Here is a 21,564-nt window from a genome sequence, read left to right as displayed (position 1 = left end):
AAAGCAAACAAGTTCATTTGTATAATACACTTCTAAACCACACGCTAAAATAATTCATGTGATGCAGAAAGTCTTCTTCTGTAGCTTGCTATGATTTGCCAATTTGAGCGATGACGTATCCGGACCCGAGGCTGGGGGTTGCCCGTCCATGTGCCTAATCGCTCGGGCATTGATACAGCAGCAATGCTTCTTTCTAGGTCTCCTCATGTCCTCAGCACTGCAAACCTTTGTGCCGGTACACCATATGAAGTAAATTATGGAATATGTTTTTTTTTTTTTTACACTTCTTCTAATGTGTATCAAGCATACCAGATGGTGTTTTGGAACAGCCTAGAATAGTAAATTACAAAAAGTAAAAAAAACTTGTAAAGTTCAAAAGAGTTATTATTTTACTTATTAATCACTGCAAGTGAGAAGTACAGGCAAATGTCTGCCTAATCATAGTCAACGCAATGGAGCGAATATCGCAGCGCGGCGTATGCAGCAGGAGGCGCAGGCGGCAGGTGGCGCAGGCGGCATGGAGAGCGCAGGCGGCGCAGGCGGCATGGAGCGCAGGCGGCATGGAGCGCAGGCGGCGCAAGCAGCAAGGGTGGGGAATCGAACCCTGGATCTCAGGTGTTCAAGCGCAGCGACGGAGCCACTCGCCAAGCGTGGCGAGCTCGGCAGTCACCCCGCTTTCACTTCGAGTCATTCTTATACGTTCAGTATTGCGCTCCGCGCGCGCTGGGTAAGTACAAAAGGGACCAGAGCGCCGCCGGCTGTCAGGTCACACTGGCCGACCGGTTAGTGATACGGCCTCTTGCCCCGTACAGTCCTGGTTCGATCCCAGGGGTGAGAACATTCACCGGGCTACTTTTGTAGGTGTCTGGATACATGCATATAGATGCATATCCAAGTATTTATTTATGTGTAAGCACCCAGTGTGGCCCCGCCCGGAAGTGGGCGGGGCGATGCAGCTGGCCCCGCCCCCGTCGAAATGGCCCCGCCCCTGGCCCCGCCCCCTGCCCTACTAAATGACAGTAGGGCAGGGGGGCGGGGCGTAGCCCCGCCCCCCTGCCCTACTAAATGACAGTAGGGCAGGGGGGCGGGGCGTAGCCCCGCCCCCTGCCCTACTAAATGACAGTAGGGTAGGGGGCGGGGCGAAGCCCCGCCCCCCTGCCCTACTAAATGACAGTAGGGTAGGGGGCGGGGCGAAGCCCCGCCCCCCTGCCCTACTAAATGACAGTAGGGTAGGGGGCGGGGCGAAGCCCCGCCCCCTGCCCTACAAAAGACAATTGAAAGTGTATTGAAAGACAGTAGGGTAGGGGGCGGGGCGAAGCCCCGCCCCCTACCCTACTGTCTTTCAATACACTATTAAAAGACAGTAGGGTAGGGGGCGGGGCGAAGCCCCGCCCCCTACCCTACTGTCTTTTAATAGTCTTTAATTCAATTTCAATACACTATTAAAAGACAGTAGGGTAGGGGGCGGGGCTTCGCCCCGCCCCCTACCCTACTGTCTTTTAATAGTGTATTGAAAGACAGTAGGGTAGGGGGCGGGGCTTCGCCCCGCCCCCTACCCTACTGTCTTTCAATACACTTTCAATTGTCTTTTGTAGGGCAGGGGGCGGGGCTTCGCCCCGCCCCCTACCCTACTGTCATTTAGTAGGGCAGGGGGCGTGGCTACGCCCCGCCCCCTGCCCTACTGTCATTTAGTAGGGCAGGGGGCGGGGCTACGCCCCGCCCCCTGCCCTACTGTCATTTAGTAGGGCAGGGGGCGGGGCTACGCCCCGCCCCCTGCCCTAATGTCATTTAGTAGGGCAGGGGGCGGGGCTACGCCCCGCCCCCCTGCCCTACTGTCATTTAGTAGGGCAGGGGGGCGGGGCTACGCCCCGCCCCCCTGCCCTACTGTCATTTAGTAGGGCAGGGGGGCGGGGCCAGGGGCGGGGCCATTTCGACGGGGGCGGGGCCAGCTGCATCGCCCCGCCCACTTCCGGGCGGGGCCACACTGGGTGCTTACACATAAATAAATACTTGGATATGCATCTATATGCATGTATCCAGACACCTACAAAAGTAGCCCGGTGAATGTTCTCACCCCTGGGATCGAACCAGGACTGTACGGGGCAAGAGGCCGTATCACTAACCGGTCGGCCAGTGTGACCTGACAGCCGGCGGCGCTCTGGTCCCTTTTGTACTTACCCAGCGCGCGCGGAGCGCAATACTGAACGTATAAGAATGACTCGAAGTGAAAGCGGGGTGACTGCCGAGCTCGCCACGCTTGGCGAGTGGCTCCGTCGCTGCGCTTGAACACCTGAGATCCAGGGTTCGATTCCCCACCCTTGCTGCTTGCGCCGCCTGCGCTCCATGCCGCCTGCGCCGCCTGCGCCGCCTGCGCTCCATGCCGCCTGCGCCGCCTGCGCTCCATGCCGCCTGCGCCTCCTACTGCATACGCCGCGCTGCGATATTCGCTCCATTGCGTTGACTATGATTAGGCAGACATTTGCCTGTACTTCTCACTTGCAGTGATTAATAAGTAAAATAATAACTCTTTTGAACTTTACAAGTTTTTTTTACTTTTTGTAATTTACTATTCTAGGCTGTTCCAAAACACCATCTGGTATGCTTGATACACATTAGAAGAAGTGTAAAAAAAAAAAAAACATATTCCATAATTTACTTCATATGGTGTACCGGCACAAAGGTTTGCAGTGCTGAGGACATGAGGAGACCTAGAAAGAAGCATTGCTGCTGTATCAATGCCCGAGCGATTAGGCACATGGACGGGCAACCCCCAGCCTCGGGTCCGGATACGTCATCGCTCAAATTGGCAAATCATAGCAAGCTACAGAAGAAGACTTTCTGCATCACATGAATTATTTTAGCGTGTGGTTTAGAAGTGTATTATACAAATGAACTTGTTTGCTTTGTACTTTTGAGAGACATGCACATTGTCAAGATGGCGGCAGTACTTATGTGTATTTGTTTGGTTGCTTTGGGCAGAACAAACCGCAAAAGACGGGTCACATTGACCCAGCTGTCTAATTGGGGTGCCTATCATTTGTAATGTACTTAAAAAATATCGCATAGTTAAATAGAGCATCAGACAGGTTGAGGCAAATATCTAGCATGTGGTTTAGACGTCTATCATGCAAATGAGTTTGTCTTGTACTTTTAACACACATGCACACTGGCGAGATAACAGCAGTACTTCTTTATTTCTTAGGTTGTTTGGGGCAAAACAACGAAAGGTGCATTGCATTGACCCAGCATCAGACAGGTTGAGGCAAATATGCTGCTACTCGGTGGCAGCACTTGGAATTCATCTAGCCTTTCTGATATGGACAATTTCATAAGGATGCCGGTATGAACAAGAACACTCTGACCTTTACTTCACTCTGAACTGGGTGGTACCACCCAGTATATGTACCGACGCTGGCCGTGTAGTTACGCAACTGCTTTGAATTGAACGCTAAGGTCCTGGAGGTTACACGCTATGTTTATACATTCAATTGACAGCAGCAACCTGGACTGGACAGCAGCAGCCTTCTTTGTGGTCAGACAGCCAATGGGGACGCCAAGCCCTGCAACAAAACATGCAAGAAGTTCCACATTCAAGCGATGCACCATTGATTGATTGATCGCGAATGATGACTGACGCCAAAGTTGACTTTATTTACAAGACCACCAACAAGAAGCAAACACACCACTGTTGATTTTATTCACAAGAATGCCCACATGATGCATGACGATTCAAAACAAACCAAAACATGGCTCCGACTAGATTCAAATAACAGCGTTTACTCTTACAGAAAAATGTACCAACATTCTGCAAGATTCTGAGTTCGGTGGCCATTTTAAAGCAGGGTTGCCAAAGATGACTTGCTGATCGCAACAGACACCGTTTGTATACTTGTCGTTTGCATCTACGGGTGTCTGGCTACTTGGCTTTTGTCAACAATTTAGAATGCAACCAGCTTTTCTTTGTGTAGTTAAAAAAATAAAATAAAAAGCCTGACACTGCATATTTAACAAGTCAATTTTGTTTCAGCCTAACGTTACAATTGTCTTGCCATTGAGAATGTCTCAAATGATTCCAGTTTGTATGCACGATAGACTGCCAATGCCAATGTTTAAAATGGACCACTTGAATTCAGTTCACAGTTTAATTGCAGTTCAGTGGTACACACACAATTACAGTACAAACAGTTCATTTCATGATTAAAAAAACAACAGTAAAACAACAATATTGCAAAATGACGCTGCGCTGAGAAAGAAAGAGGCATCATGCAGACAACCAGTGTGCACACCCAGTGAAAAAGTGGAGGGAGGGAAAGAAAGCACAAAAGGAAAAACAGTCATACTCTCCTTAAATGCTGGCTGGGCGCTTTGCCCTCACCGTATCTGCACCCATTCGTCTTGCGTATGCCACTCGTCACGGGCGTCAAGGTCGGCCGAAGGTTGGGTTATCCTCCCGGCCGGTATCCGACGTTTGGACTCATCCTCCGCCTCGTGCCACTGCAAAAAGAAAAACGGCACTCTGTTGCATGCTCATTACCTGTCTATTAAAGCATGCTCCTATTTTAAGCTCCCTTTATTAATAGCGTATGTACACATGAATGTTTGTTTTCTTTTTATGTTTGTTCCTATACTAAGAATTCAATGCTTATAATTTCTTTCTTTGTTGTAAAGTGCTTTGAGCTGAATTTGTTGTATGAAAGGTGCTCTACAAATACTTTATTATTACCCTCTGGTCTCGCGGTCCTGTCCAGTCCCTCTCTGTGCAGGCACTCATCAGATCGCCCCATCCGCTGCCAGCTGAAAGGCAGAAAAGTAAGGAAATCAAATTAAAACCAATACGTGTGTACACTACGCTTGCAGATTGGATTGCCATGTCACCGCCTCTGGCCAGCCTTGGCCATTCATGCATCAGGCTCCTCTTCAACACTTGGCGACTACTTTCTTTGGGTGATTCCTTCCTTTGCAACCCGCTCACCAATCGCGGGTCTGGTGGCCTCCGTCCACCGGCTCTTCGTTTCATACATCAGCTCTTCCACCTTGCAAGACAAGCACAAAAGTCTCGCTGCGCCGTCGCTTGCGCTTGCCGTCGCTTGCGCTTCCCGTCGCTGCGCGGGCGCTTGCGCGGGCGCTTGCGCGGGCGCTTGCGCGGGCGCTTGCGCTTCCCGTCGCTGCGCGGGCGCTTGCGCTTCCCGTCGCTGCGCGGGCGCTTGCCGTCGCTGCGCGGGCGCTTGCAGTCGCTGCGCGGTCGCTTGCCGTCGCTTGGGCTTGCCGTCGCTGCGCGTTTGGCACTCAATGAGGGCTGCACAACATTTTGGAAAATCAATGATATGGCAGTATTGGGCCAGACCACTGCATTGAGGCAAGTTGTGCAAAATTCTTGGATGGAGGTTAACTATTTGATCGCAATGAGATCAGTTAGATGAGTTAACTTTAACTTACATCAATAACTTATCGTCTTAACTCATTACAAATAGTTAGGCAAGAAAACATGTTTCATTTGAGACATGAAAAAACAAATGTTTGCTGTCTTAAAGTGCATGTCAATAACCTAGACCACCATATGGCAGTTTTCCAATACACGTGCAGCCCTACACACACACGTCACCATTGGTGTCCAAATGGCAGCCTCGGGGCACTTGATCAACACACCACATGAATCAACGCAACACTGCTTTGTAGCACAAAATGTCAATGGCAACATTTCGTGATTGATTGAAGTAATTGGTGTCAAAGAATTCTGAATTTGTTTCAGTATGCAGCCCTCAAGCAGACATTGGGACACCGCTGGTGTAATTTAGAAAAAAAAAAATCCATTTCACACGAAGCTGCGCAGGTCGACGCCTCCAGGGAAGCGGGTCTCCCTCAGAAGTCGGCGACTTCAGAGCGATGCCACAGCGGTCCGTTCACCTCTGATCAGATCGTGTCACATCCCGGTCGCCATCTGCAGAAACAGAAACAAATGTTAGAAACTCAAAGAGCACCCCAAGTTGTCGGTCACTTGCTTACTTGAGCACAGCGGCTAGCTACTATTGGTGAGCGTCACCCGGTCGGATCGGGCCGTGCGCCCCCCCCTTTTGCGTCCGGCCTGCAAATGGCAGAACATGCAATGAGTTGGGCGCTGCTCGCATCATTACGTCTTCCTCGTGGACCGGCTCACCCAAACACCGCCCCCTACACCTAGAGAACAAAGGACACACAGCTTAGATCAAGCACGACAGTGGTAGGTTAGAAAAAGACAAAATGTTACCGTCCAATGCTGTCCTACACCTAGGGGAGAACAAAGAACGCAAGTACCACAGTGGTGGTAGGTTAGGGTTAGATGAAGTGCAACAGTGGCAGGTTAGAAAAAGAAAATAGTACAAGTTAAATTGCAAAATTGGACATTCGGGATCGCCTCGCTCCAACGCCGCCCTACACCGATGGGGGAGAACAAAGAACGCAGCAAGCACGACAGTGGCAGGTTAGAAAAAGACACAAAATGGTACAAGTCATATGGCAAGCTTGGACATTGGGCTCCGCGTCAAAGTTCAGTTTTGTCTCCATCCAAGTCACCACGTCCTCCCCTAAGTGAGCTGTCAATGGCAACCAAGCGCAAGACACCGCTGGATCCAGATAAGCCACAACCTCTTAAGCAAGACCAACCGTCAGACCCCCAAACACTGTCCACACCTGCAACCTTTCCGTCGTGCACCCATAACCAAAGGCAACCACACTGCCCCCTCCTGGGCACATGATCCGCACACGTCGACTTTTGCAGCGCGATGCTTGATTCTTGACTTGATATGGCCATTGCTCCTTTGCTCCTTTGCATATGGCCATTGCTCCTTTGGATAGGCCATGGCTCCTTTAGATAGGCCATCGCTCCTTTGGATAGGCCATTGTGCCTTTTCATATGGAATTATCCCGGTCGGCTCCTCTTGCAGCCTACAACAGGTTTTCACCTGATTTAGGACTACTCTTCCTCAGTGTCCTCAACATCACTGAAAGGGCTCCTTCAAGAGCCTCCTGCTTGCTTTGTATAGAAGGATGCTGGCTGGGCGGCAGTTTTTAGTGCTACAAAAGACAAGCAAATGATTGCAACAAAAATAGACATTGAGTCGAGTGCCAATGGCATGATTTTTTACCAACAATTATACATACTAGGAGTTTTACATTTGAAAAAAAAATTATATTGTAGTAAGTTGTATGATAATTGATCAAAATTATAGTTCATATTTGAATTTGATACATTCTAAGTAGAGTTTTACATTTGAAAAAATATATAATCATCACATTGAAGTAAATTATGATCATTATTCAGGATTATAATTCATATTTTAATTTCATCATTCATCAACTCCCCTCACATTGGACAGATGATCCAGGTTGGCGGCGTCCAAGACGGGAGAAAATAACACGCGCAAATGTTTGCGGCGTAACGGAACGAGAGCGGGCGGGCGCCATCTTTGAATGGATTTGGTCCGATTTGGACATGACGTAACATATACGTTGCATTCACCAGTTTGCATGACACGGAAATGGCACACGCATCATATAAAATAATTTAAAAAATGGTTAAGTTGACTAGAGTCAAACTAACATTTCCTATAGTCAGACAAACACGCGCTTATCGGCGGCGTCATTTACGAACCGTCTACAGACGGACGAATGAAAAAAATGCTGGCCAGCATGAAAAAACAACAACCGCGAAAGACATTAAATACCACCAAAACGCGCAACGACGCGACGCGACGCAAAGTGGATTGTGGCGTGCCGTGTCGTGCCGTGCCGAAACCTCAAGCACTCCCTAGACAGCGAAAATCCTGCAAGAAATAATAAATGGCATCGTAAGAAACTGCAAACATTTGCTCACGGGCTAAATGGCCTGCGGCCTACAATTTACCTCCAGGCCCACCGTCGCGGTGGACGCGACGTTGCCGAGTCACGAGAGTACGACAATCCTGCGACAAACAAAATGTAAAAAAAAAAAAAAAAGGCTTGTGAGAAAAGGCAGCAAAGCGTGCCAATCGTGCAACAAACACGGCGTCCGTCGTGAAAAACGGCAGGAGACGACAAACATTTGCTAGCATGCTCGCTTACCTGAGAAGCTGTCCGCCGCCGCCGCCACGCGTTTGGTGGCACCTGCATATGATAACTCCCCTTGAGCGAGCACACCTGACTTCAATTGACCTAAAGCCCTGACGTCACAACCGTCGATTCAAATCTTCTTCTCCTGATCGTCCAACGGCGCTCGGCACACTGACGCCACCAGGTGGTCGCCTGTCATGGTGACTACTGTGGAAAGGGCTGCTTCGGACTGACTATCCGTTGAAACTTTCAACACCGAGCATGTTTGGATGGAGGATACCCTATCAATATGACCAAATCTCCTTTGGTTTCCGAGCAGGCTCTGGTCGAGTGGTTAACGCCATTGCCTTCAATCAAATGAAAATATTTGTATCGAGAGTTCATCCTTTCATTTGCAAAAGAATTACAATTTAAAGTATATCCATCCATTTTCTGAACCGCTTAGTCCCCACGGGGGTCGCGGGCGTGCTGGAGCCTATCCCAGCCGTCATCGGGCAGTAGGCGGGGGACACCCTGAACCGGTTGCCAGCCAATCGCAGGGCACACAGAGACAAACAACCATTCGCACTCGCACTCACACTCACACCTAGGGACAATTTGGAGTGATCAATCGGCCTACCAAGCATGTTTTTGGGATGTGGGAGGAAACCGGAGTGCCCGGAGAAAACCCACGCGGGCTCGGGGAGAACATGCAAACTCCGCACAGGGAGGGCCGGAGGTGGAATCGAACCCGCACCCTCCTAACTGTGAGGCGGACGTGCTACCCAGTGCGCCACCGAGCCGCCATAATTTAAAGTATATTTTGTATTTATTTTATTCAATTATTCTACTCTCCATACATATACAGGAATAGAACTTTACGTCTTTTGTTGTAATATAACTGATTTTAATATGGAAGCTGGTGTAACACTCAACAGATTTTTGCTGGTGGTGTGCCTCGAGATTTTTCCAATGAAAAGGTGTGCCGTGAATGAAAAAAGGTTGGGAAACACTGCCTTAGACTAATAGGGGCATTTTTGACTTTAACTCCCTTTTAAAAGTTATACATAATTGCAAACTTGCACCTAAATAAATTAATCTTAAATTTGATTGAATATTATGTTTAAAATTTACATTTTATTTGTTATTAATCATCATTATTTTCACTCCACTTTGATCATAAAAGTGGCTCATTGTTTTTAGACACAACAGATTGTGATTGAAGCTTGTGATTGATTCATCCATTTATTTATTGTCATGTACAAATTGTATTCTGGTGGTACAAAGCTGTTTGTAAGCCTCCAGTGCTCAACCTTCTGCCGGCTGTATTGCAGTAAAAAACAAAGAAAACAAAAAAATGGAAAAAAAAAATGCAAATACCGGATGATCAAAGTCAAGAGGAACTTTGGCCAATATAAATTATGTGTTGAGAAGGCAAGCAGATATCTTGAACGATGTAATGTAAGGGGACAGAAAACAGCAATGACTTGGCCTCTGTCAGATTTCATTTAAAATAATAATAAAAATTCATAAAAATATTTCATTTTAAAAGCGCTTAAAACAAGTGGACATGGGAAGAGACTTTCTTCCAATTCATGTTACATACACCGACTCACATTAGGTGTGGAGATTTCTGCTCGTCTGCAATAAACTGTATTTAACACATATATTATGTACTGTATAATGTGTGCAATTATGTATGTAGATTTCCATTTTAATATCCGTGAACTGCTCTTTCCTACTACTGACACAAGTGGGTAAAAGACACCATTTTAAAGCGGGCAGGGTGGCGAGGATGAGGATGAGGAGGAAGAAGGAGAAGAGAGTGAATATGATCACTCTGTGTGACAGTCTGCACATACAATTCCAAATGTCCTTGTCTTTGTTCACCAAATCGCTGCGTTGGTGAACGACGGCACACACTGCACACGAAAGAGAGAAAAATGGTGAAACAGCAACAGACAAATGAGGGGTCACGGGATTTAAGTTTGTGATCAGAGAAGGCGGACAGCGAGTGTCCAGTCGGGCACTGAGCTGGAGAGAGGAGGACATTTTGTATCATTTCAGAGGTATTGTTGTAGAAAGTGCAACAGCATTATCTCATAGTGTTCTCCAGACTCTGGGCAGCGGATACTGTGTCGCTCATTTGGGTAGACCTGCAATGCAGACAGATACAAGTATTATATCATTCACGATTGTTCTATGGTCAATGTGTGTAGAATAGTCACCTGAAGTTGATAGGGCTTCCCAGCACGAATTATCTGTGACACCAAGAAATTGGTGTGGAAAAAGTGCACATTTTCATCTAGAAATCCGTGTAGAATCAGCAAACGGTTGGGCCTGGAATGACAGTAACAATCAATAATGCTCAATTTGTGTCAATAAGATTTACAGTCACGTCAATCTTTGACATGCTGATTTGAAAAAGGACAGACATGAAGCGCTACAGAAACAATTAAACGGACTCGCTGGGCAGCTTGTCCACGTGCAGAGCCACAGAGCCTTCCTCGTAGCCCTGCTGGTTGTTTTCGGGCACGTCCATGTAGCGTTCCGTGTAGCCCGTGTCATACGCCATCCATACGGTCACTGGGGCACCTGCAATGGCCAACTGACAGAGGTACAATAAATACAATCAAATTGATAAAATAATGAAGTACTTAAAATAAAGCAAAATGACTTTCTTGACAGCATGATTGTACATTTGGTGGTGCTCAGCTTCACAAACTCTTTGGCGTCTTCATTGGATTTCCCTGTTTCGATGCCTTGTCAAACACTGACCCCATGTGGACATAAATGGAAACTACAACTATTCTAACATTCACTAATCAAAAAACAGGATAGATTGGGTGAAAATTCAGAATGCACCTAATATTTAATATTTACTATAATCTTTAGAGTTAATTTGACCTGTTTCAAACTTTTGAAAGCACATCTTCAACTGTTCAATGTTTCAGAATTTTTTGCACAACTTCACTATAAAAATCTGAATGGCAAAATTGAGAACAGGGGTTTGGACATCAACATCTATGTGACTTTTTGAAAAATCTCTCGAAAAGAGACGTTTTAGAGGTATCCTTCTCGTCAAAGTTACAACTTTAATCTTGTTTTTGTGTAACTCTCATACTACTGTACTTGACACCCAACATGCAGACAAGCTGTGGTCTGTATTACGTTTTTTGCTTTGTTGATGTTTTGTTTTGTCTAGACAAAACAGCATCAGCACAAAATATTTAGGCCTTCTAACCTTGAATACGTTCGGTCGCTGGATGAGGCCCATGAGAGACAGGAAGCCGCCGTAAGACCAACCGTGGATCGCTACACGGCTGAGGTCTACAAAGTTAAACTTCTCGGCCACATACTGCAGGCCCTCCACCTGGTCTTCGATTTCCACTTGTCCCTGAGGAAAACAATCCATTAAATTGGCATTAATGGACACTAAGCTTACACTGACAGTGCTAAAAGGTTATTAAAAAAAAAAAGTAACTTTAAATTCAGGTTACCATTTTGTTTTTAAGAGCGCCTTCAAATTCAAGGCCCCTCTGACAAGACCCCCTCCCATCAATGACAACTACAGCATAGCCCAATGAGGCCAGCGTGTTCAGGCGGAGGTACTTCATCCCCTTGAAGGAGTTGTTGACCAACTGCATCTGAGAAAACAAAGACAAGACAGCAGATTTACAGTAAGGACACAACGTGAGTGCGTGACGGCATGGTCCAACAAAGAATGCTTCGAGACACAAACCTGTGGGCCTCCATACACAAAGAGCACAGTCGGATGCTTCCTGCCGGGCTGCAGGTTGTGAGGCTTGTAAACCATGCCGTAAAGCCGGAAGCCAGACTTGCTGGGAAAGTCAAAAATCTCAGGCGGGTTGTAATCTCCTGGGCAACCTGACAGACACACAAATGCACCGTCAAACGTCTGTTTTTGTTTCTGTAGTTGCGCCAGTGAATTACACAAACATCAACTTTGACGCAAAGCACTCAATAATGTCAAAATAGTTTGGTGGGCGCTTATCAGACTAAAAATAGCTTTTCATAGTCCTTGATATAATCAACTACACTTTGCCCCAGTTGCTTTGAAATTTAAGTGACGAACAAGTAGGCGACCTTCACACTTAACCAGACAGCTACTGAAGAAAATGTGTGTATATATGAGTCTGCCTACTGAGCACACCACCAAACTGCAAGCATGAAATATTTACATAATTATTAGATATTAAATCATAAAATAAGTGGAAAAGTTCAAGTTTCTGAAAGAGGGTGACTAAGTTGATAGAAGCTATTTACCTGGCGACTCCATCATGCTGGCCCAGACTTCGGGTGCGGTGTGAAAGGAGTCACCTTCTGAGCTGGTCAATTTGTAGACGTGAACACAAGGAGGTGTACTCACATTACTGTAGTGGCTGACAAAAAAGTCAAAGTTCTGCCAAGCGAGAGAGGAGATACAGCGGAGGAAGTCAGATAGGTAGCAACAAAGAACTCGGTTAATAATAACTATAATATCTCACTTGACTAACGGAGCAGCTATGAGAAAAGCCAGGCTTGGTTAGTCTGACCACATCCCCTGGTGAGTCATAGCTGACCACATACAGGTGATGCTCCAGTGGAGTGTCTCTGGTGCCTTGGAAATACACCAACTTTGTAATCTCATTTACCCAGATCTAATAAAGAGGGAAAACGTGGTAAACTCGAATCAGACTCCAGATTAAAATGGAACAAAAATTGCAGCCATAGTGGATTCTTTTTAAGAGAAAGATGTCTGGGTTCAGTCAATCAAACGTGAAATTGAATTTGTATGTATCAAATCAAGATGTATGTAGATTATCTTACCTTTGACCCATGCCTGGCAAGCACTTCCCATTCTCCGCTGGTCAACGCAACTTCCTCCTTGATTGTACATTTAAATTGTCCTATTCATTAAAAAAAAAAAAAAAAAAAAAAAAATTTCAATAAAAGTTCCCGGCTAAACAATGAGCAAACACAGAAGCATGTTATCACTCATCCTCACCTTCTATGTGCTGGTAATCCTCTGTCCATTTGGAGCAACTAGGTTGTAACAGGGATGTGATTTTATACAGATGACTGTAACCCGTTTTAGTCTCATTAATCCAAATGAAACTAAACTCTTCATCTGACGTTTGAATAAATGAATAAAATGTATCATGGACCTGAAAAAAATATACACAAATGGTTCATTTACAGACAGGGTTAAATTTCAACAACAAAGATAAAAAAAAAATAATATAAAAAAAGAATCAAGTGGGCACTTTAGCAGTTTAACAGATATTTCTGGAAAAACTCACAATGCTACTATTAGGTGTAAAATAATGAATTCACTCAAATTAATCAAATAGTCACAGATATTAGTGCAAAAAGTGAAAATTGCGACCCCTAGTGGACAACAACAATACTTTCATCTCACATTTTTAAATTCAACGCTGAATAAATTATTTCAATTACTTGACTAATTGGTGGGATAACTGATAGATAATTGATTCTAAAAATATTCATCTCTTTACTTGTGCTACTTTTGTTCTGTGTCTAAAAAAAAAAAAAAAACTCACGCACAGAAGATAAATATAAATACATAAAGGACGTACATTAATCCAGATGTCGGTGGTCTCTTCATAGACTATATATGGTTGTGCGTTAGCAGGGACTCCTTCCAGACTGGCCTGCCTCTGAGCTGGATCATCTGAAACCGGGATGAAGAGAGATGGAGGGAGCAGGACGAGCTGCAGTTTTCTCTGACTGCGGTCCAGCAAAACTGCCCAGCCACTAGGACGAAGGAGGATATACCGTTAGTACTTCACACTTATGGTTTTGTTAGTTGCAAGCTATCATCATCAGTCATACAAAATCATGAAATATAGTATCACTTTTTGAAATCAATTACCAAAATAATTGGTTTTCCATGATTATCTAATCACCACGACCAATATTAAAATACAGCAATACCTAAAATGTATTTAATTTAAAAGTTAAAACAACTGAGCTGTACTTAGGTAGTGATTCTTTCACATACCACTAGAGGAAGCCAGCGTACCACACTGAATCTCTTGATATAACAAAATCAACACCTACTATTTGCCGTCACTTGTCCATCCTACTCTGGCGATGTATTCTGTCCCTGGAAATAAGGAGGTGAAGGGGACGACCAGCTCTTTATCTTGCATGCTCACAATCTGCAGATACAAACAGATACACATTATTAGAAGTGTGTGGTGATGATGACATTGAAGAGAAGAGAAGAGAAGAGAACAACAACTGACTCACTCTGCCTTGACGGTCTGTCTTGATCTCTGCAAGTTTGAGTGTGGCCTGGGGATTTTTGCTACCTAAAAATCCCAAAGTAAAAAGTTCAATTAAGGAGCACTATATACAATTTGGTGGTGGACTCCAAAGTTGTGTATATGACTGCAAGAACCTGTGCGGGGGTATCTGTATGCATCTGCTTTGCGCTCTTCCAGGGCTGGAGATGGCACATGAATAATTTCTACCTCCGTCTCATCTACCTCCTCATAAAGTAGATACACTGTTTTCACTCCACTCGAATCTAGCAGGAAAAAAAACCAAACACGTTGAACATGTGCGACCTTTAAAGATAACATAAAAAATACAAAAGATTAGCAACAAAAGACAAATGTTGCTGTCTGAACTTGAGTGTGCTGACCTTCCTCTGCTGAGGGATTCCACCAGTAGCCAGTAAAACGATCAAACTCTTCTTGGATGACAAACGTTGCTACACCTGCTGACTTGGGGTCTTCTTTGACGTTATCCACACCTGGAGTTAGGAAAAGGGGAAATTAAGATTAGGATGATTGACACCTAAACACGACCCTACATAAACACAAGCTGATCAGAAGAAGACTGACCAAGACTTGCGTGTCCAAACTAAGAAAATTAGATTTAAGTGAGTTAAATTTGAATCAAGAGTGGAAATAAAAGTAAACACCCAAGACCTTGGTTTCACCGGATCATAACAACGCGTGTGAAAATGTGTTCCGGTAACCATGCCGAAAATGCTGAAGTGTCAAAACCCGTGCACTCGCAAATAGAGTCATGCTGTGAACAAAAATAAATGTAATTGTCCACCTTTGTGACAGTAGGTGAGTCTCTTTTCCTCTCCAGTCTTAATGTTAGCTATCCACAGGTCATTATTGTTAATGAACGCTATGAAGTCGGGGTTTCCCGGGCAGATCTTTGGATCCATCCGGGTGCCTGAGCACTGGGTCTTGATCTCAACAGGCTTTACAGGTGCGGACTGCTAAAACCAGAAGACAGGAAAAGAAGTGGGATATTTGAATGTGGAGATAAAGGAAAGACAAAAATGAGTTGAGCCTGATCTGAAATGAACACCATTTCTGAATATCTGACAGGATAAATGAATTAAGGAAGATGTCAAGCAGAATAACATCTACTCACAATGAGGCCATTGTTGCCTCCGTCGCGACAGTAAAACAGACTATTGCTAGCCTGGAAGAGGAACAGGCCCGTCTGTGTGTGGTAGTCATAAGAGGTGATTCCAAATGCGCCGAGGCGTTTACGCTCCCTCAGCAGTTCTTCCTCTCGTGAGTAGGCTCCTTGGTGTGGCGTTGCCTTCAAGCAACAACATATGCTCAATTAATATCAACACAAAGACAGATTCCAAGTTGATATAAAATACTCATGTTCAAATGCCAGGTTTTTTTTTGGTGATTAATATAATTGAGACGACTGGGGTTGTCACCATTGAATTCTTTTTCCCACAATCGATTACAGTATTCTATCGATTAATCGATAGAATCGATTAAGTGGATAAAATGTTTCATACAAAAGCATTTCTCCCGATTACTGTTTATCCACCAATTATTGTTGCTTATGTGAGGAGGGATTGATGCAGTACTCAACAACCTTTTTGACACGGGTTCAGTCCTTGTTTTCCAAAGTAAAAGCAAATGTTTGCAAACTCCCCTGCGCACCATTTGTAACCTAGGGACTGTCGTAAATTTATAAACATGCATTTACATTTCAACACTGATACGCAACATTATGCAGATTATAGTGGTGCCTTGAGATACAAGTGAGCCGACTTAAGAGTCTGTGAGTGGCCACAGAACGAATTATACTCATAATCATCATATCAGAATTGCTAGCAATGCTACACAAACCAAGTTTAGTAGAAATTCACCTGGAAATGATCAAGCATTTGCTTCCATGACAAAACTAAGAGCGCCTCTTTGCGGATCTTCTTTGGGATTTCTGAGTAGAGCAAAGAGTTCTCTCTGCTTCCGTAAGGCATTCCTGACAAGATACACAGAAAAAGACACTAAGGCACTTTCAACTCAAAACAGGGACGAGGGGAATTTTAATGATGTGATTGTTTTCATGTCATGAGTTTATATTTGTGCTGCACAGGGAGAGAGCACATGACTTAGGGTCAATAAGTTAAAAAAAAAAAAAAAACAGCACAAGGGAGCAAGTGAAGGAAAGCACAACTTAAAAACGTCATGAAACCAACCGAGGTAATATAACCGGTGGGAATGGGGAGCGTTGTCATCCTTCTTCTGCACGAACTGGAAGTCATGTGGAGCCTTGTTGGCGATCATGCCCGAGTACTTCCTGCTACAATGGATGATGTCACGGAGTCCTTCCCACGAGTGTTTCTCCACAAAGAACTGAGAGGGCACGTCCTCCATCTCCACCACCTCCGTGCTGTCCGATAGGTCGTCCACAGCGGTCATCTTAACTGTAACACAGCTGAACGTTCAAAATGACGCAGTCGGGATTAGTGAGGCCCAAACTAATTTGAACTCACTTGCTCTTTGTAATCAATCTCCTCCATAGTTTGGTCCAGGGTGAAACTACCACCACCGTAAAATCTCTCCTCATTATTCTTAGCATATTGAGTAGTCTATGTAATAGATATTTAATTACTTGCAAATTGAGCAGCCAGACCCTTTTCATATATAATAAAATCAATTTATTGTTTACAATTTACATTTTATTTTGTTTGACTCCTGAGAAATATTCACTAGAGATGGGCGAGTACAGATAACAAGTGTTAGTATCAGGCCAACAGCGGCCTGATTTCAAGGTATTGAGTACTCGCAAAAGCAGCCGATAGCAGTCACTAATACTAGTCACTGGCGCACCCTTGAGGCTTTACTACTATTCAAAAGCAAATGTCATACATGGATAACAAAGTGCTTTTCTAAATGATCTACATTGTTAAACACCAAAAAATTGGAGTGCTTGTCTTTGGAGGTGCCACTGTAACTACATCAATTAGACCAACTATGTTAAATAGCATGAGTAAAAATGAGACACTATACCTTTTCCAGATACCCTCTTTAGTCTCGCAAATCTTGACCTTCTTGACTCTATGCATTCACCGGTCAACGCGCCTCCCGAAGCCTGCAAAATGTGAGCAGCAGGTACAGCTGTGAAATTCCTCAAATAGTATTCACAATCACACAATTGTCTGCTTTTTTTTTCTTTCAAGCAGATAAGTCAAGCTTTTAAAAATAGCGTGTTTTTCCCCGTTTCTTTCTGCTGCATCAGTCCAAAGAACATGCCCCGAACAAAAATGAAAGGCACAAAGTAAAGCCTTCACCAAGATGTTCTGCATCACAGTGGATCGGAAGCAGTAAATATTGTGACTAAGAGTCATATTCAAATATGGTTATCTTTGGGTGAGGCTACAATATTTGTCCTCAACTCTGCTAGAAGCAAAGTACACTGTACAGGCAATTCTCTGCATTCCTTTCTTGATAATCTGAGTTGGCAAAGGAATTAGTGAGAGAAAAACTGAAGAAAACATGTACTGAATACTCGGGAGGAGAAGTGCATTGGCAAGTGCTAGCAAGGTGGTTCTCAAAGTATGATACACAAAAGAATTACTCAACGAAATGTGCAAACTGTACATAATAAAATAAAAAATAATTACATAATTGTTTAACCCAGGACGAAATATGTGACAGAAAGTGCAATTGCGGTGTCCTGTAGCCACTAGTTAATGCTGTAAACCAAAACAGTGCAGCTCAGCCTCTGTCTAACAAAAGTCATGGCTGAGAATACGCTTTTGGGGCTATGTCAAACTAATTTCACATTCAGGGGCTGTTTCATAACAAAATTGTTCTCAACGTCTTTAAAGGTGGGTAGGAAAATAAGGGTCACAGGGTCACAACAGTCGAGATCGTTGTTTACCTGTTTGTTGGATATTATGAAGAATATTAAAAATCACTGTGCTGGGATATGACAGTCCGTTCAACTGTGATGGGGTAATTTCAATATGTGCTATACCCAACATCAAATTACTCAAATTCTTTAATAAAACCGGTGAATGTTGACTGAGTTTGCGCTGTCACCCGATGTCTATAAAAAGGACCAAACAAATGAATGTACAACCTTCGCCTTTGCACAATGTACACCTGCACTATTACTTCACAACTTCTGATCAAATCACTTTCTTACGATGTGACAGAGAATATTATGGTTAATATGAATGACAATAAACGTGAACAAGAAACGGCAATCATTATTATTATACACGTCCGATTTTCTTTTCTTTACATAGAACGAAATATTTGTGGTCAAAGTGTCAAACCACTACTGGCGGCACTAAATTGCAGCAATATTGCTAATTTGAAGAGGCTGTCGAGCAAAGATCTTTGTTCTCTGGTTTTATTTACTGACACATCGGGAGAACACCGGTCAATTCAGATCCCGGTGTTGAACATTGGGCACTGGAAACAATCAGATTTAATCTGGCAGCGGGTGGTAAAACCGCAATTTGGTTTTAAAACGGAGTAGAGAGTGAATCTCTGTTTCTTTTCATTTGACAGCGCCGTTCTCTTCTGTTATTTGCGCTACGAAGCTATCTTGCTAACGATTGCTTTAGCTCCAAGCTAGATGGCCGATTGCTAATGCTAGCGGGTTCGGGTTTGCATTAAAAAAAAAAACGTACACCGTCTGTTATGAAACAAACCATAAAATGAAATTACTTACCAAACCACCTACTGTTTGTTACGCAGAGTAGGAGGCTTTACTAGCTTGTTGTCAATATTTTAAACCAGCTAAAGGTTGTGGCCATTGCCCAAAGTGGCCACACAAAATTGTAGCTTGCTTTCAGAGTGGAAATGGGGCGGAACCATGGGTGGGAAGGGCACTGTACACACCCGGGACGCTTTCAGGAAGGCACTTGCCACTCCCGATGGGTCATCATTGTCGGCGTTACTAATCCCACTCGTGACTCTTCATTCTGCAGCTTCGCCGTGGCGCAACACCGTTTAGGACGTCAGTTGAATAAATGTTCAGCGGCATTTAAAAATGGCATTGGGTGTAACAGCAAAATTGGTCGTTAGTTGTAGCAGCTTCCCACTCACTCAGTCCGATCAATTGAATATTCAAAACGTTATATATTTCTCAAGACAGATTTAGTAGGAATTGTCATCAACAAGAGAGGAAATCAATGAAGGTGTCAAACATGGATTAAAAAGTCAAGCAGACAACTTTTATGGAGTACCCATTTTTGTTTTTATTTATACAAAGTGTATAGCCATTTTACTTCAGAGGGATAAAACGGGAAGAGTGTGTGGCTCCAATACCGGGACGACCGTGCTTGACTGGTTTGTAGGTGATGGAGAACTCACCCAAGTAGTGGCCACACATCTCAGGCTATGGGCACAGAAAGCTTTATTCAGTAATGTGGCAAATGTCATATCAATGAACGTTTGCACAATACAATGTCATAAAACTAAACAAAGACCACGCAACCAGTTCCACGCATTTGCCCACTGCTGGTTGCCAAAAACTCACCTTGATTTCAACCTGGTTGAAGGTCTTTCCGTTGTAGACACCAACCATGGAGCCGACCATCTCGGGCAGGATGACCATGTCTCTCAGGTGGGTCTTCACCACCTCTGGCTTCTCCATGGGTGGAGCTTCCTTCTTGGCCTTGCGCAGACGCTTCAGGAGGGACTGCTGCTTACGGCGCAAGCCGCGGTTCAGCCTCCTCCGCTGGCGGGCGCAGTACAGCTGCATCAGCTGCTCACTACACAGGCAGAGAAATTGTGACTTTTACCATTTGGGCTACAAGTCACTGGCAAAACATTGTACTACTTGTCAAGACTATGTCCTGTAGTGTTTATGTTGCCAAATGTCAACAGAAGAGAATAAGCGACAAAAATCAGCAGTCATTATTTTTGTTTTTTGGCATGTGTTAGCAAAAACAAAAAAAGGTCGAATTTTAAACAGCTACTACCGACCAGGCCCTAGTATTGACAACCATAATGCAAAACCAATGCTATGATTTACACTGTGTTGTTTACACTGCATGAGGCCACTAGACTTGCGTACTTCGTTAGTTACAAAACTTCAACTGAGAATAGCCATAAAAAACAGCTTGATGCAAGAAATTAGCCTCTTTTGTTGATCTGTCAAATTGTTGCTTGTCATGACGTAAGCAGTTTGCTGACATTGTCTAGTGCTATTTGTTTTTTCCAAATCTCAATGCAAATAAAATCCAGCGAGGGAAGCCTCACATTTCATGGAAGTTTATCTCTTCTTTCTTTCCAAGGAGGAAATTATGCGGACAGTTGGTGCAAAGGCCAAAGTGGCAGCCGTGACACAAATCAAAACAAGTGCAAAATAAATAAAGAAAAAAGTCTTTGCAGTGTCCAACTTACTAGGACATGTCCAGAAGCTGATCCAGATCAACACCCCTGTAGGTGAATTTCCTGAAGGTACGCTTCTTCTTGATCTCTGCATCCGCCTGGAAAGGCAAACGGATGTATTAAAAATTTAGACATACAAGAAAATAATACAAGTAGCCGTTTCATTTATAGATTAAAGTAAGGCGGAAATGAAACGTATACCTAATGCGGATACATTACAGTTACAAACGATCGCAGCTAGCATTTAGCCTAGCACGGCCCGTCACGTAACCAAAGAGCCAGTCAACACATTTGACCAATATGAATGATCAACATTTAGGACTGGGGGGTTTTCAACAGTATCAAACAATCGAACGCTACATTTGTTTGCCCCCAACATTGTCAGAAGAGGCCAGATGCATTCAGATGGATTTTAGAAACTTAGCGGTGAGTTAGCACCTACCATCTTGCCAAGAGCTCCGGGGGAAAGGGAGGCGCGAAATCTCGTTCGTCCTCATATCGCGCGATGTCAGTCACATCCGGCCCTTTTTTTAATGGTGGCTAGACCAGCAGGTGGCAGCAAAGCTCTATAAACACAGTTGGCATGGCAACGAATGTGCAATTTATTTATTTTTTCCCTCTTTCTTTATCGAGAATATATGTCTCTATCAATAGATGCAATAGAACTTTAATTTACATAGTGACAGTTTCATACACTAATGGCTGCACTGTATTGCAGTTGTTATTTTTACTGTTGATAATATTGTACTTTCAACTCGGCATTTAATATCAAAATGTTGCTGTGGCATTAGTAGACTAAAATTTTGCCAATAAGCATTTCATGATCTGATTTTTCCATTGTTTAACGTCTTTAATTGTACCTGAA

At 44.1% G+C, this 21,564-nt stretch overlaps 2 protein-coding genes and 1 long non-coding RNA gene across 5 annotated transcripts in view; 1 reads left to right on the top strand and 2 right to left on the bottom strand.

Moving 5' to 3' along the window:
* Window positions 1-21,564, top strand: part of LOC125984886 (uncharacterized) — a 57,892-nt gene that overhangs the window by 5,741 nt on the left and 30,587 nt on the right. The window lies entirely within an intron of this gene.
* LOC125984870 (dipeptidyl peptidase 9) lies at window positions 9,276-19,200 on the bottom strand. 3 transcript variants are annotated; one of them, XM_049747157.1, is made up of 21 exons: window positions 19,033-19,200; window positions 17,358-17,439; window positions 16,544-16,782; window positions 16,214-16,326; window positions 15,469-15,642; window positions 15,139-15,310; window positions 14,717-14,827; window positions 14,471-14,599; window positions 14,320-14,381; window positions 14,128-14,228; window positions 13,644-13,821; window positions 13,052-13,211; window positions 12,874-12,953; window positions 12,552-12,704; window positions 12,331-12,466; window positions 11,786-11,931; window positions 11,544-11,690; window positions 11,288-11,440; window positions 10,509-10,651; window positions 10,272-10,383; window positions 9,276-10,199 (listed from the first exon to the last, which is right to left on the bottom strand). In XM_049747157.1, exons 2-21 carry the CDS (start codon window positions 17,411-17,413, stop codon window positions 10,107-10,109), a joined length of 2,658 nt encoding a protein of 885 aa, XP_049603114.1. In that variant the 5' UTR covers window positions 17,414-17,439; window positions 19,033-19,200; the 3' UTR covers window positions 9,276-10,106. The 3 variants fall into 3 exon arrangements, with proteins under 3 accessions (XP_049603114.1, XP_049603115.1, XP_049603116.1); XM_049747158.1 differs by having other exon boundaries at window positions 15,139-15,307; XM_049747159.2 differs by having other exon boundaries at window positions 16,544-16,771; window positions 19,033-19,184.
* On the bottom strand, window positions 19,537-21,233 carry rps15 (ribosomal protein S15). The gene is made up of 4 exons (XM_049747183.2): window positions 21,142-21,233; window positions 20,712-20,797; window positions 19,843-20,077; window positions 19,537-19,701 (listed from the first exon to the last, which is right to left on the bottom strand). Exons 1-4 carry the CDS (start codon window positions 21,142-21,144, stop codon window positions 19,588-19,590), a joined length of 438 nt encoding a protein of 145 aa, XP_049603140.1. The 5' UTR covers window positions 21,145-21,233; the 3' UTR covers window positions 19,537-19,587.

The sequence above is a fragment of the Syngnathus scovelli genome, chromosome 17 (assembly GCF_024217435.2).
Source record: "Syngnathus scovelli strain Florida chromosome 17, RoL_Ssco_1.2, whole genome shotgun sequence".
Classification (NCBI taxonomy): Eukaryota; Metazoa; Chordata; class Actinopteri; order Syngnathiformes; family Syngnathidae; genus Syngnathus; species Syngnathus scovelli.
The sequence above is the reverse complement of the archived record's forward strand: the minus strand, read 5'-3'. Positions and strand labels throughout refer to the sequence as shown.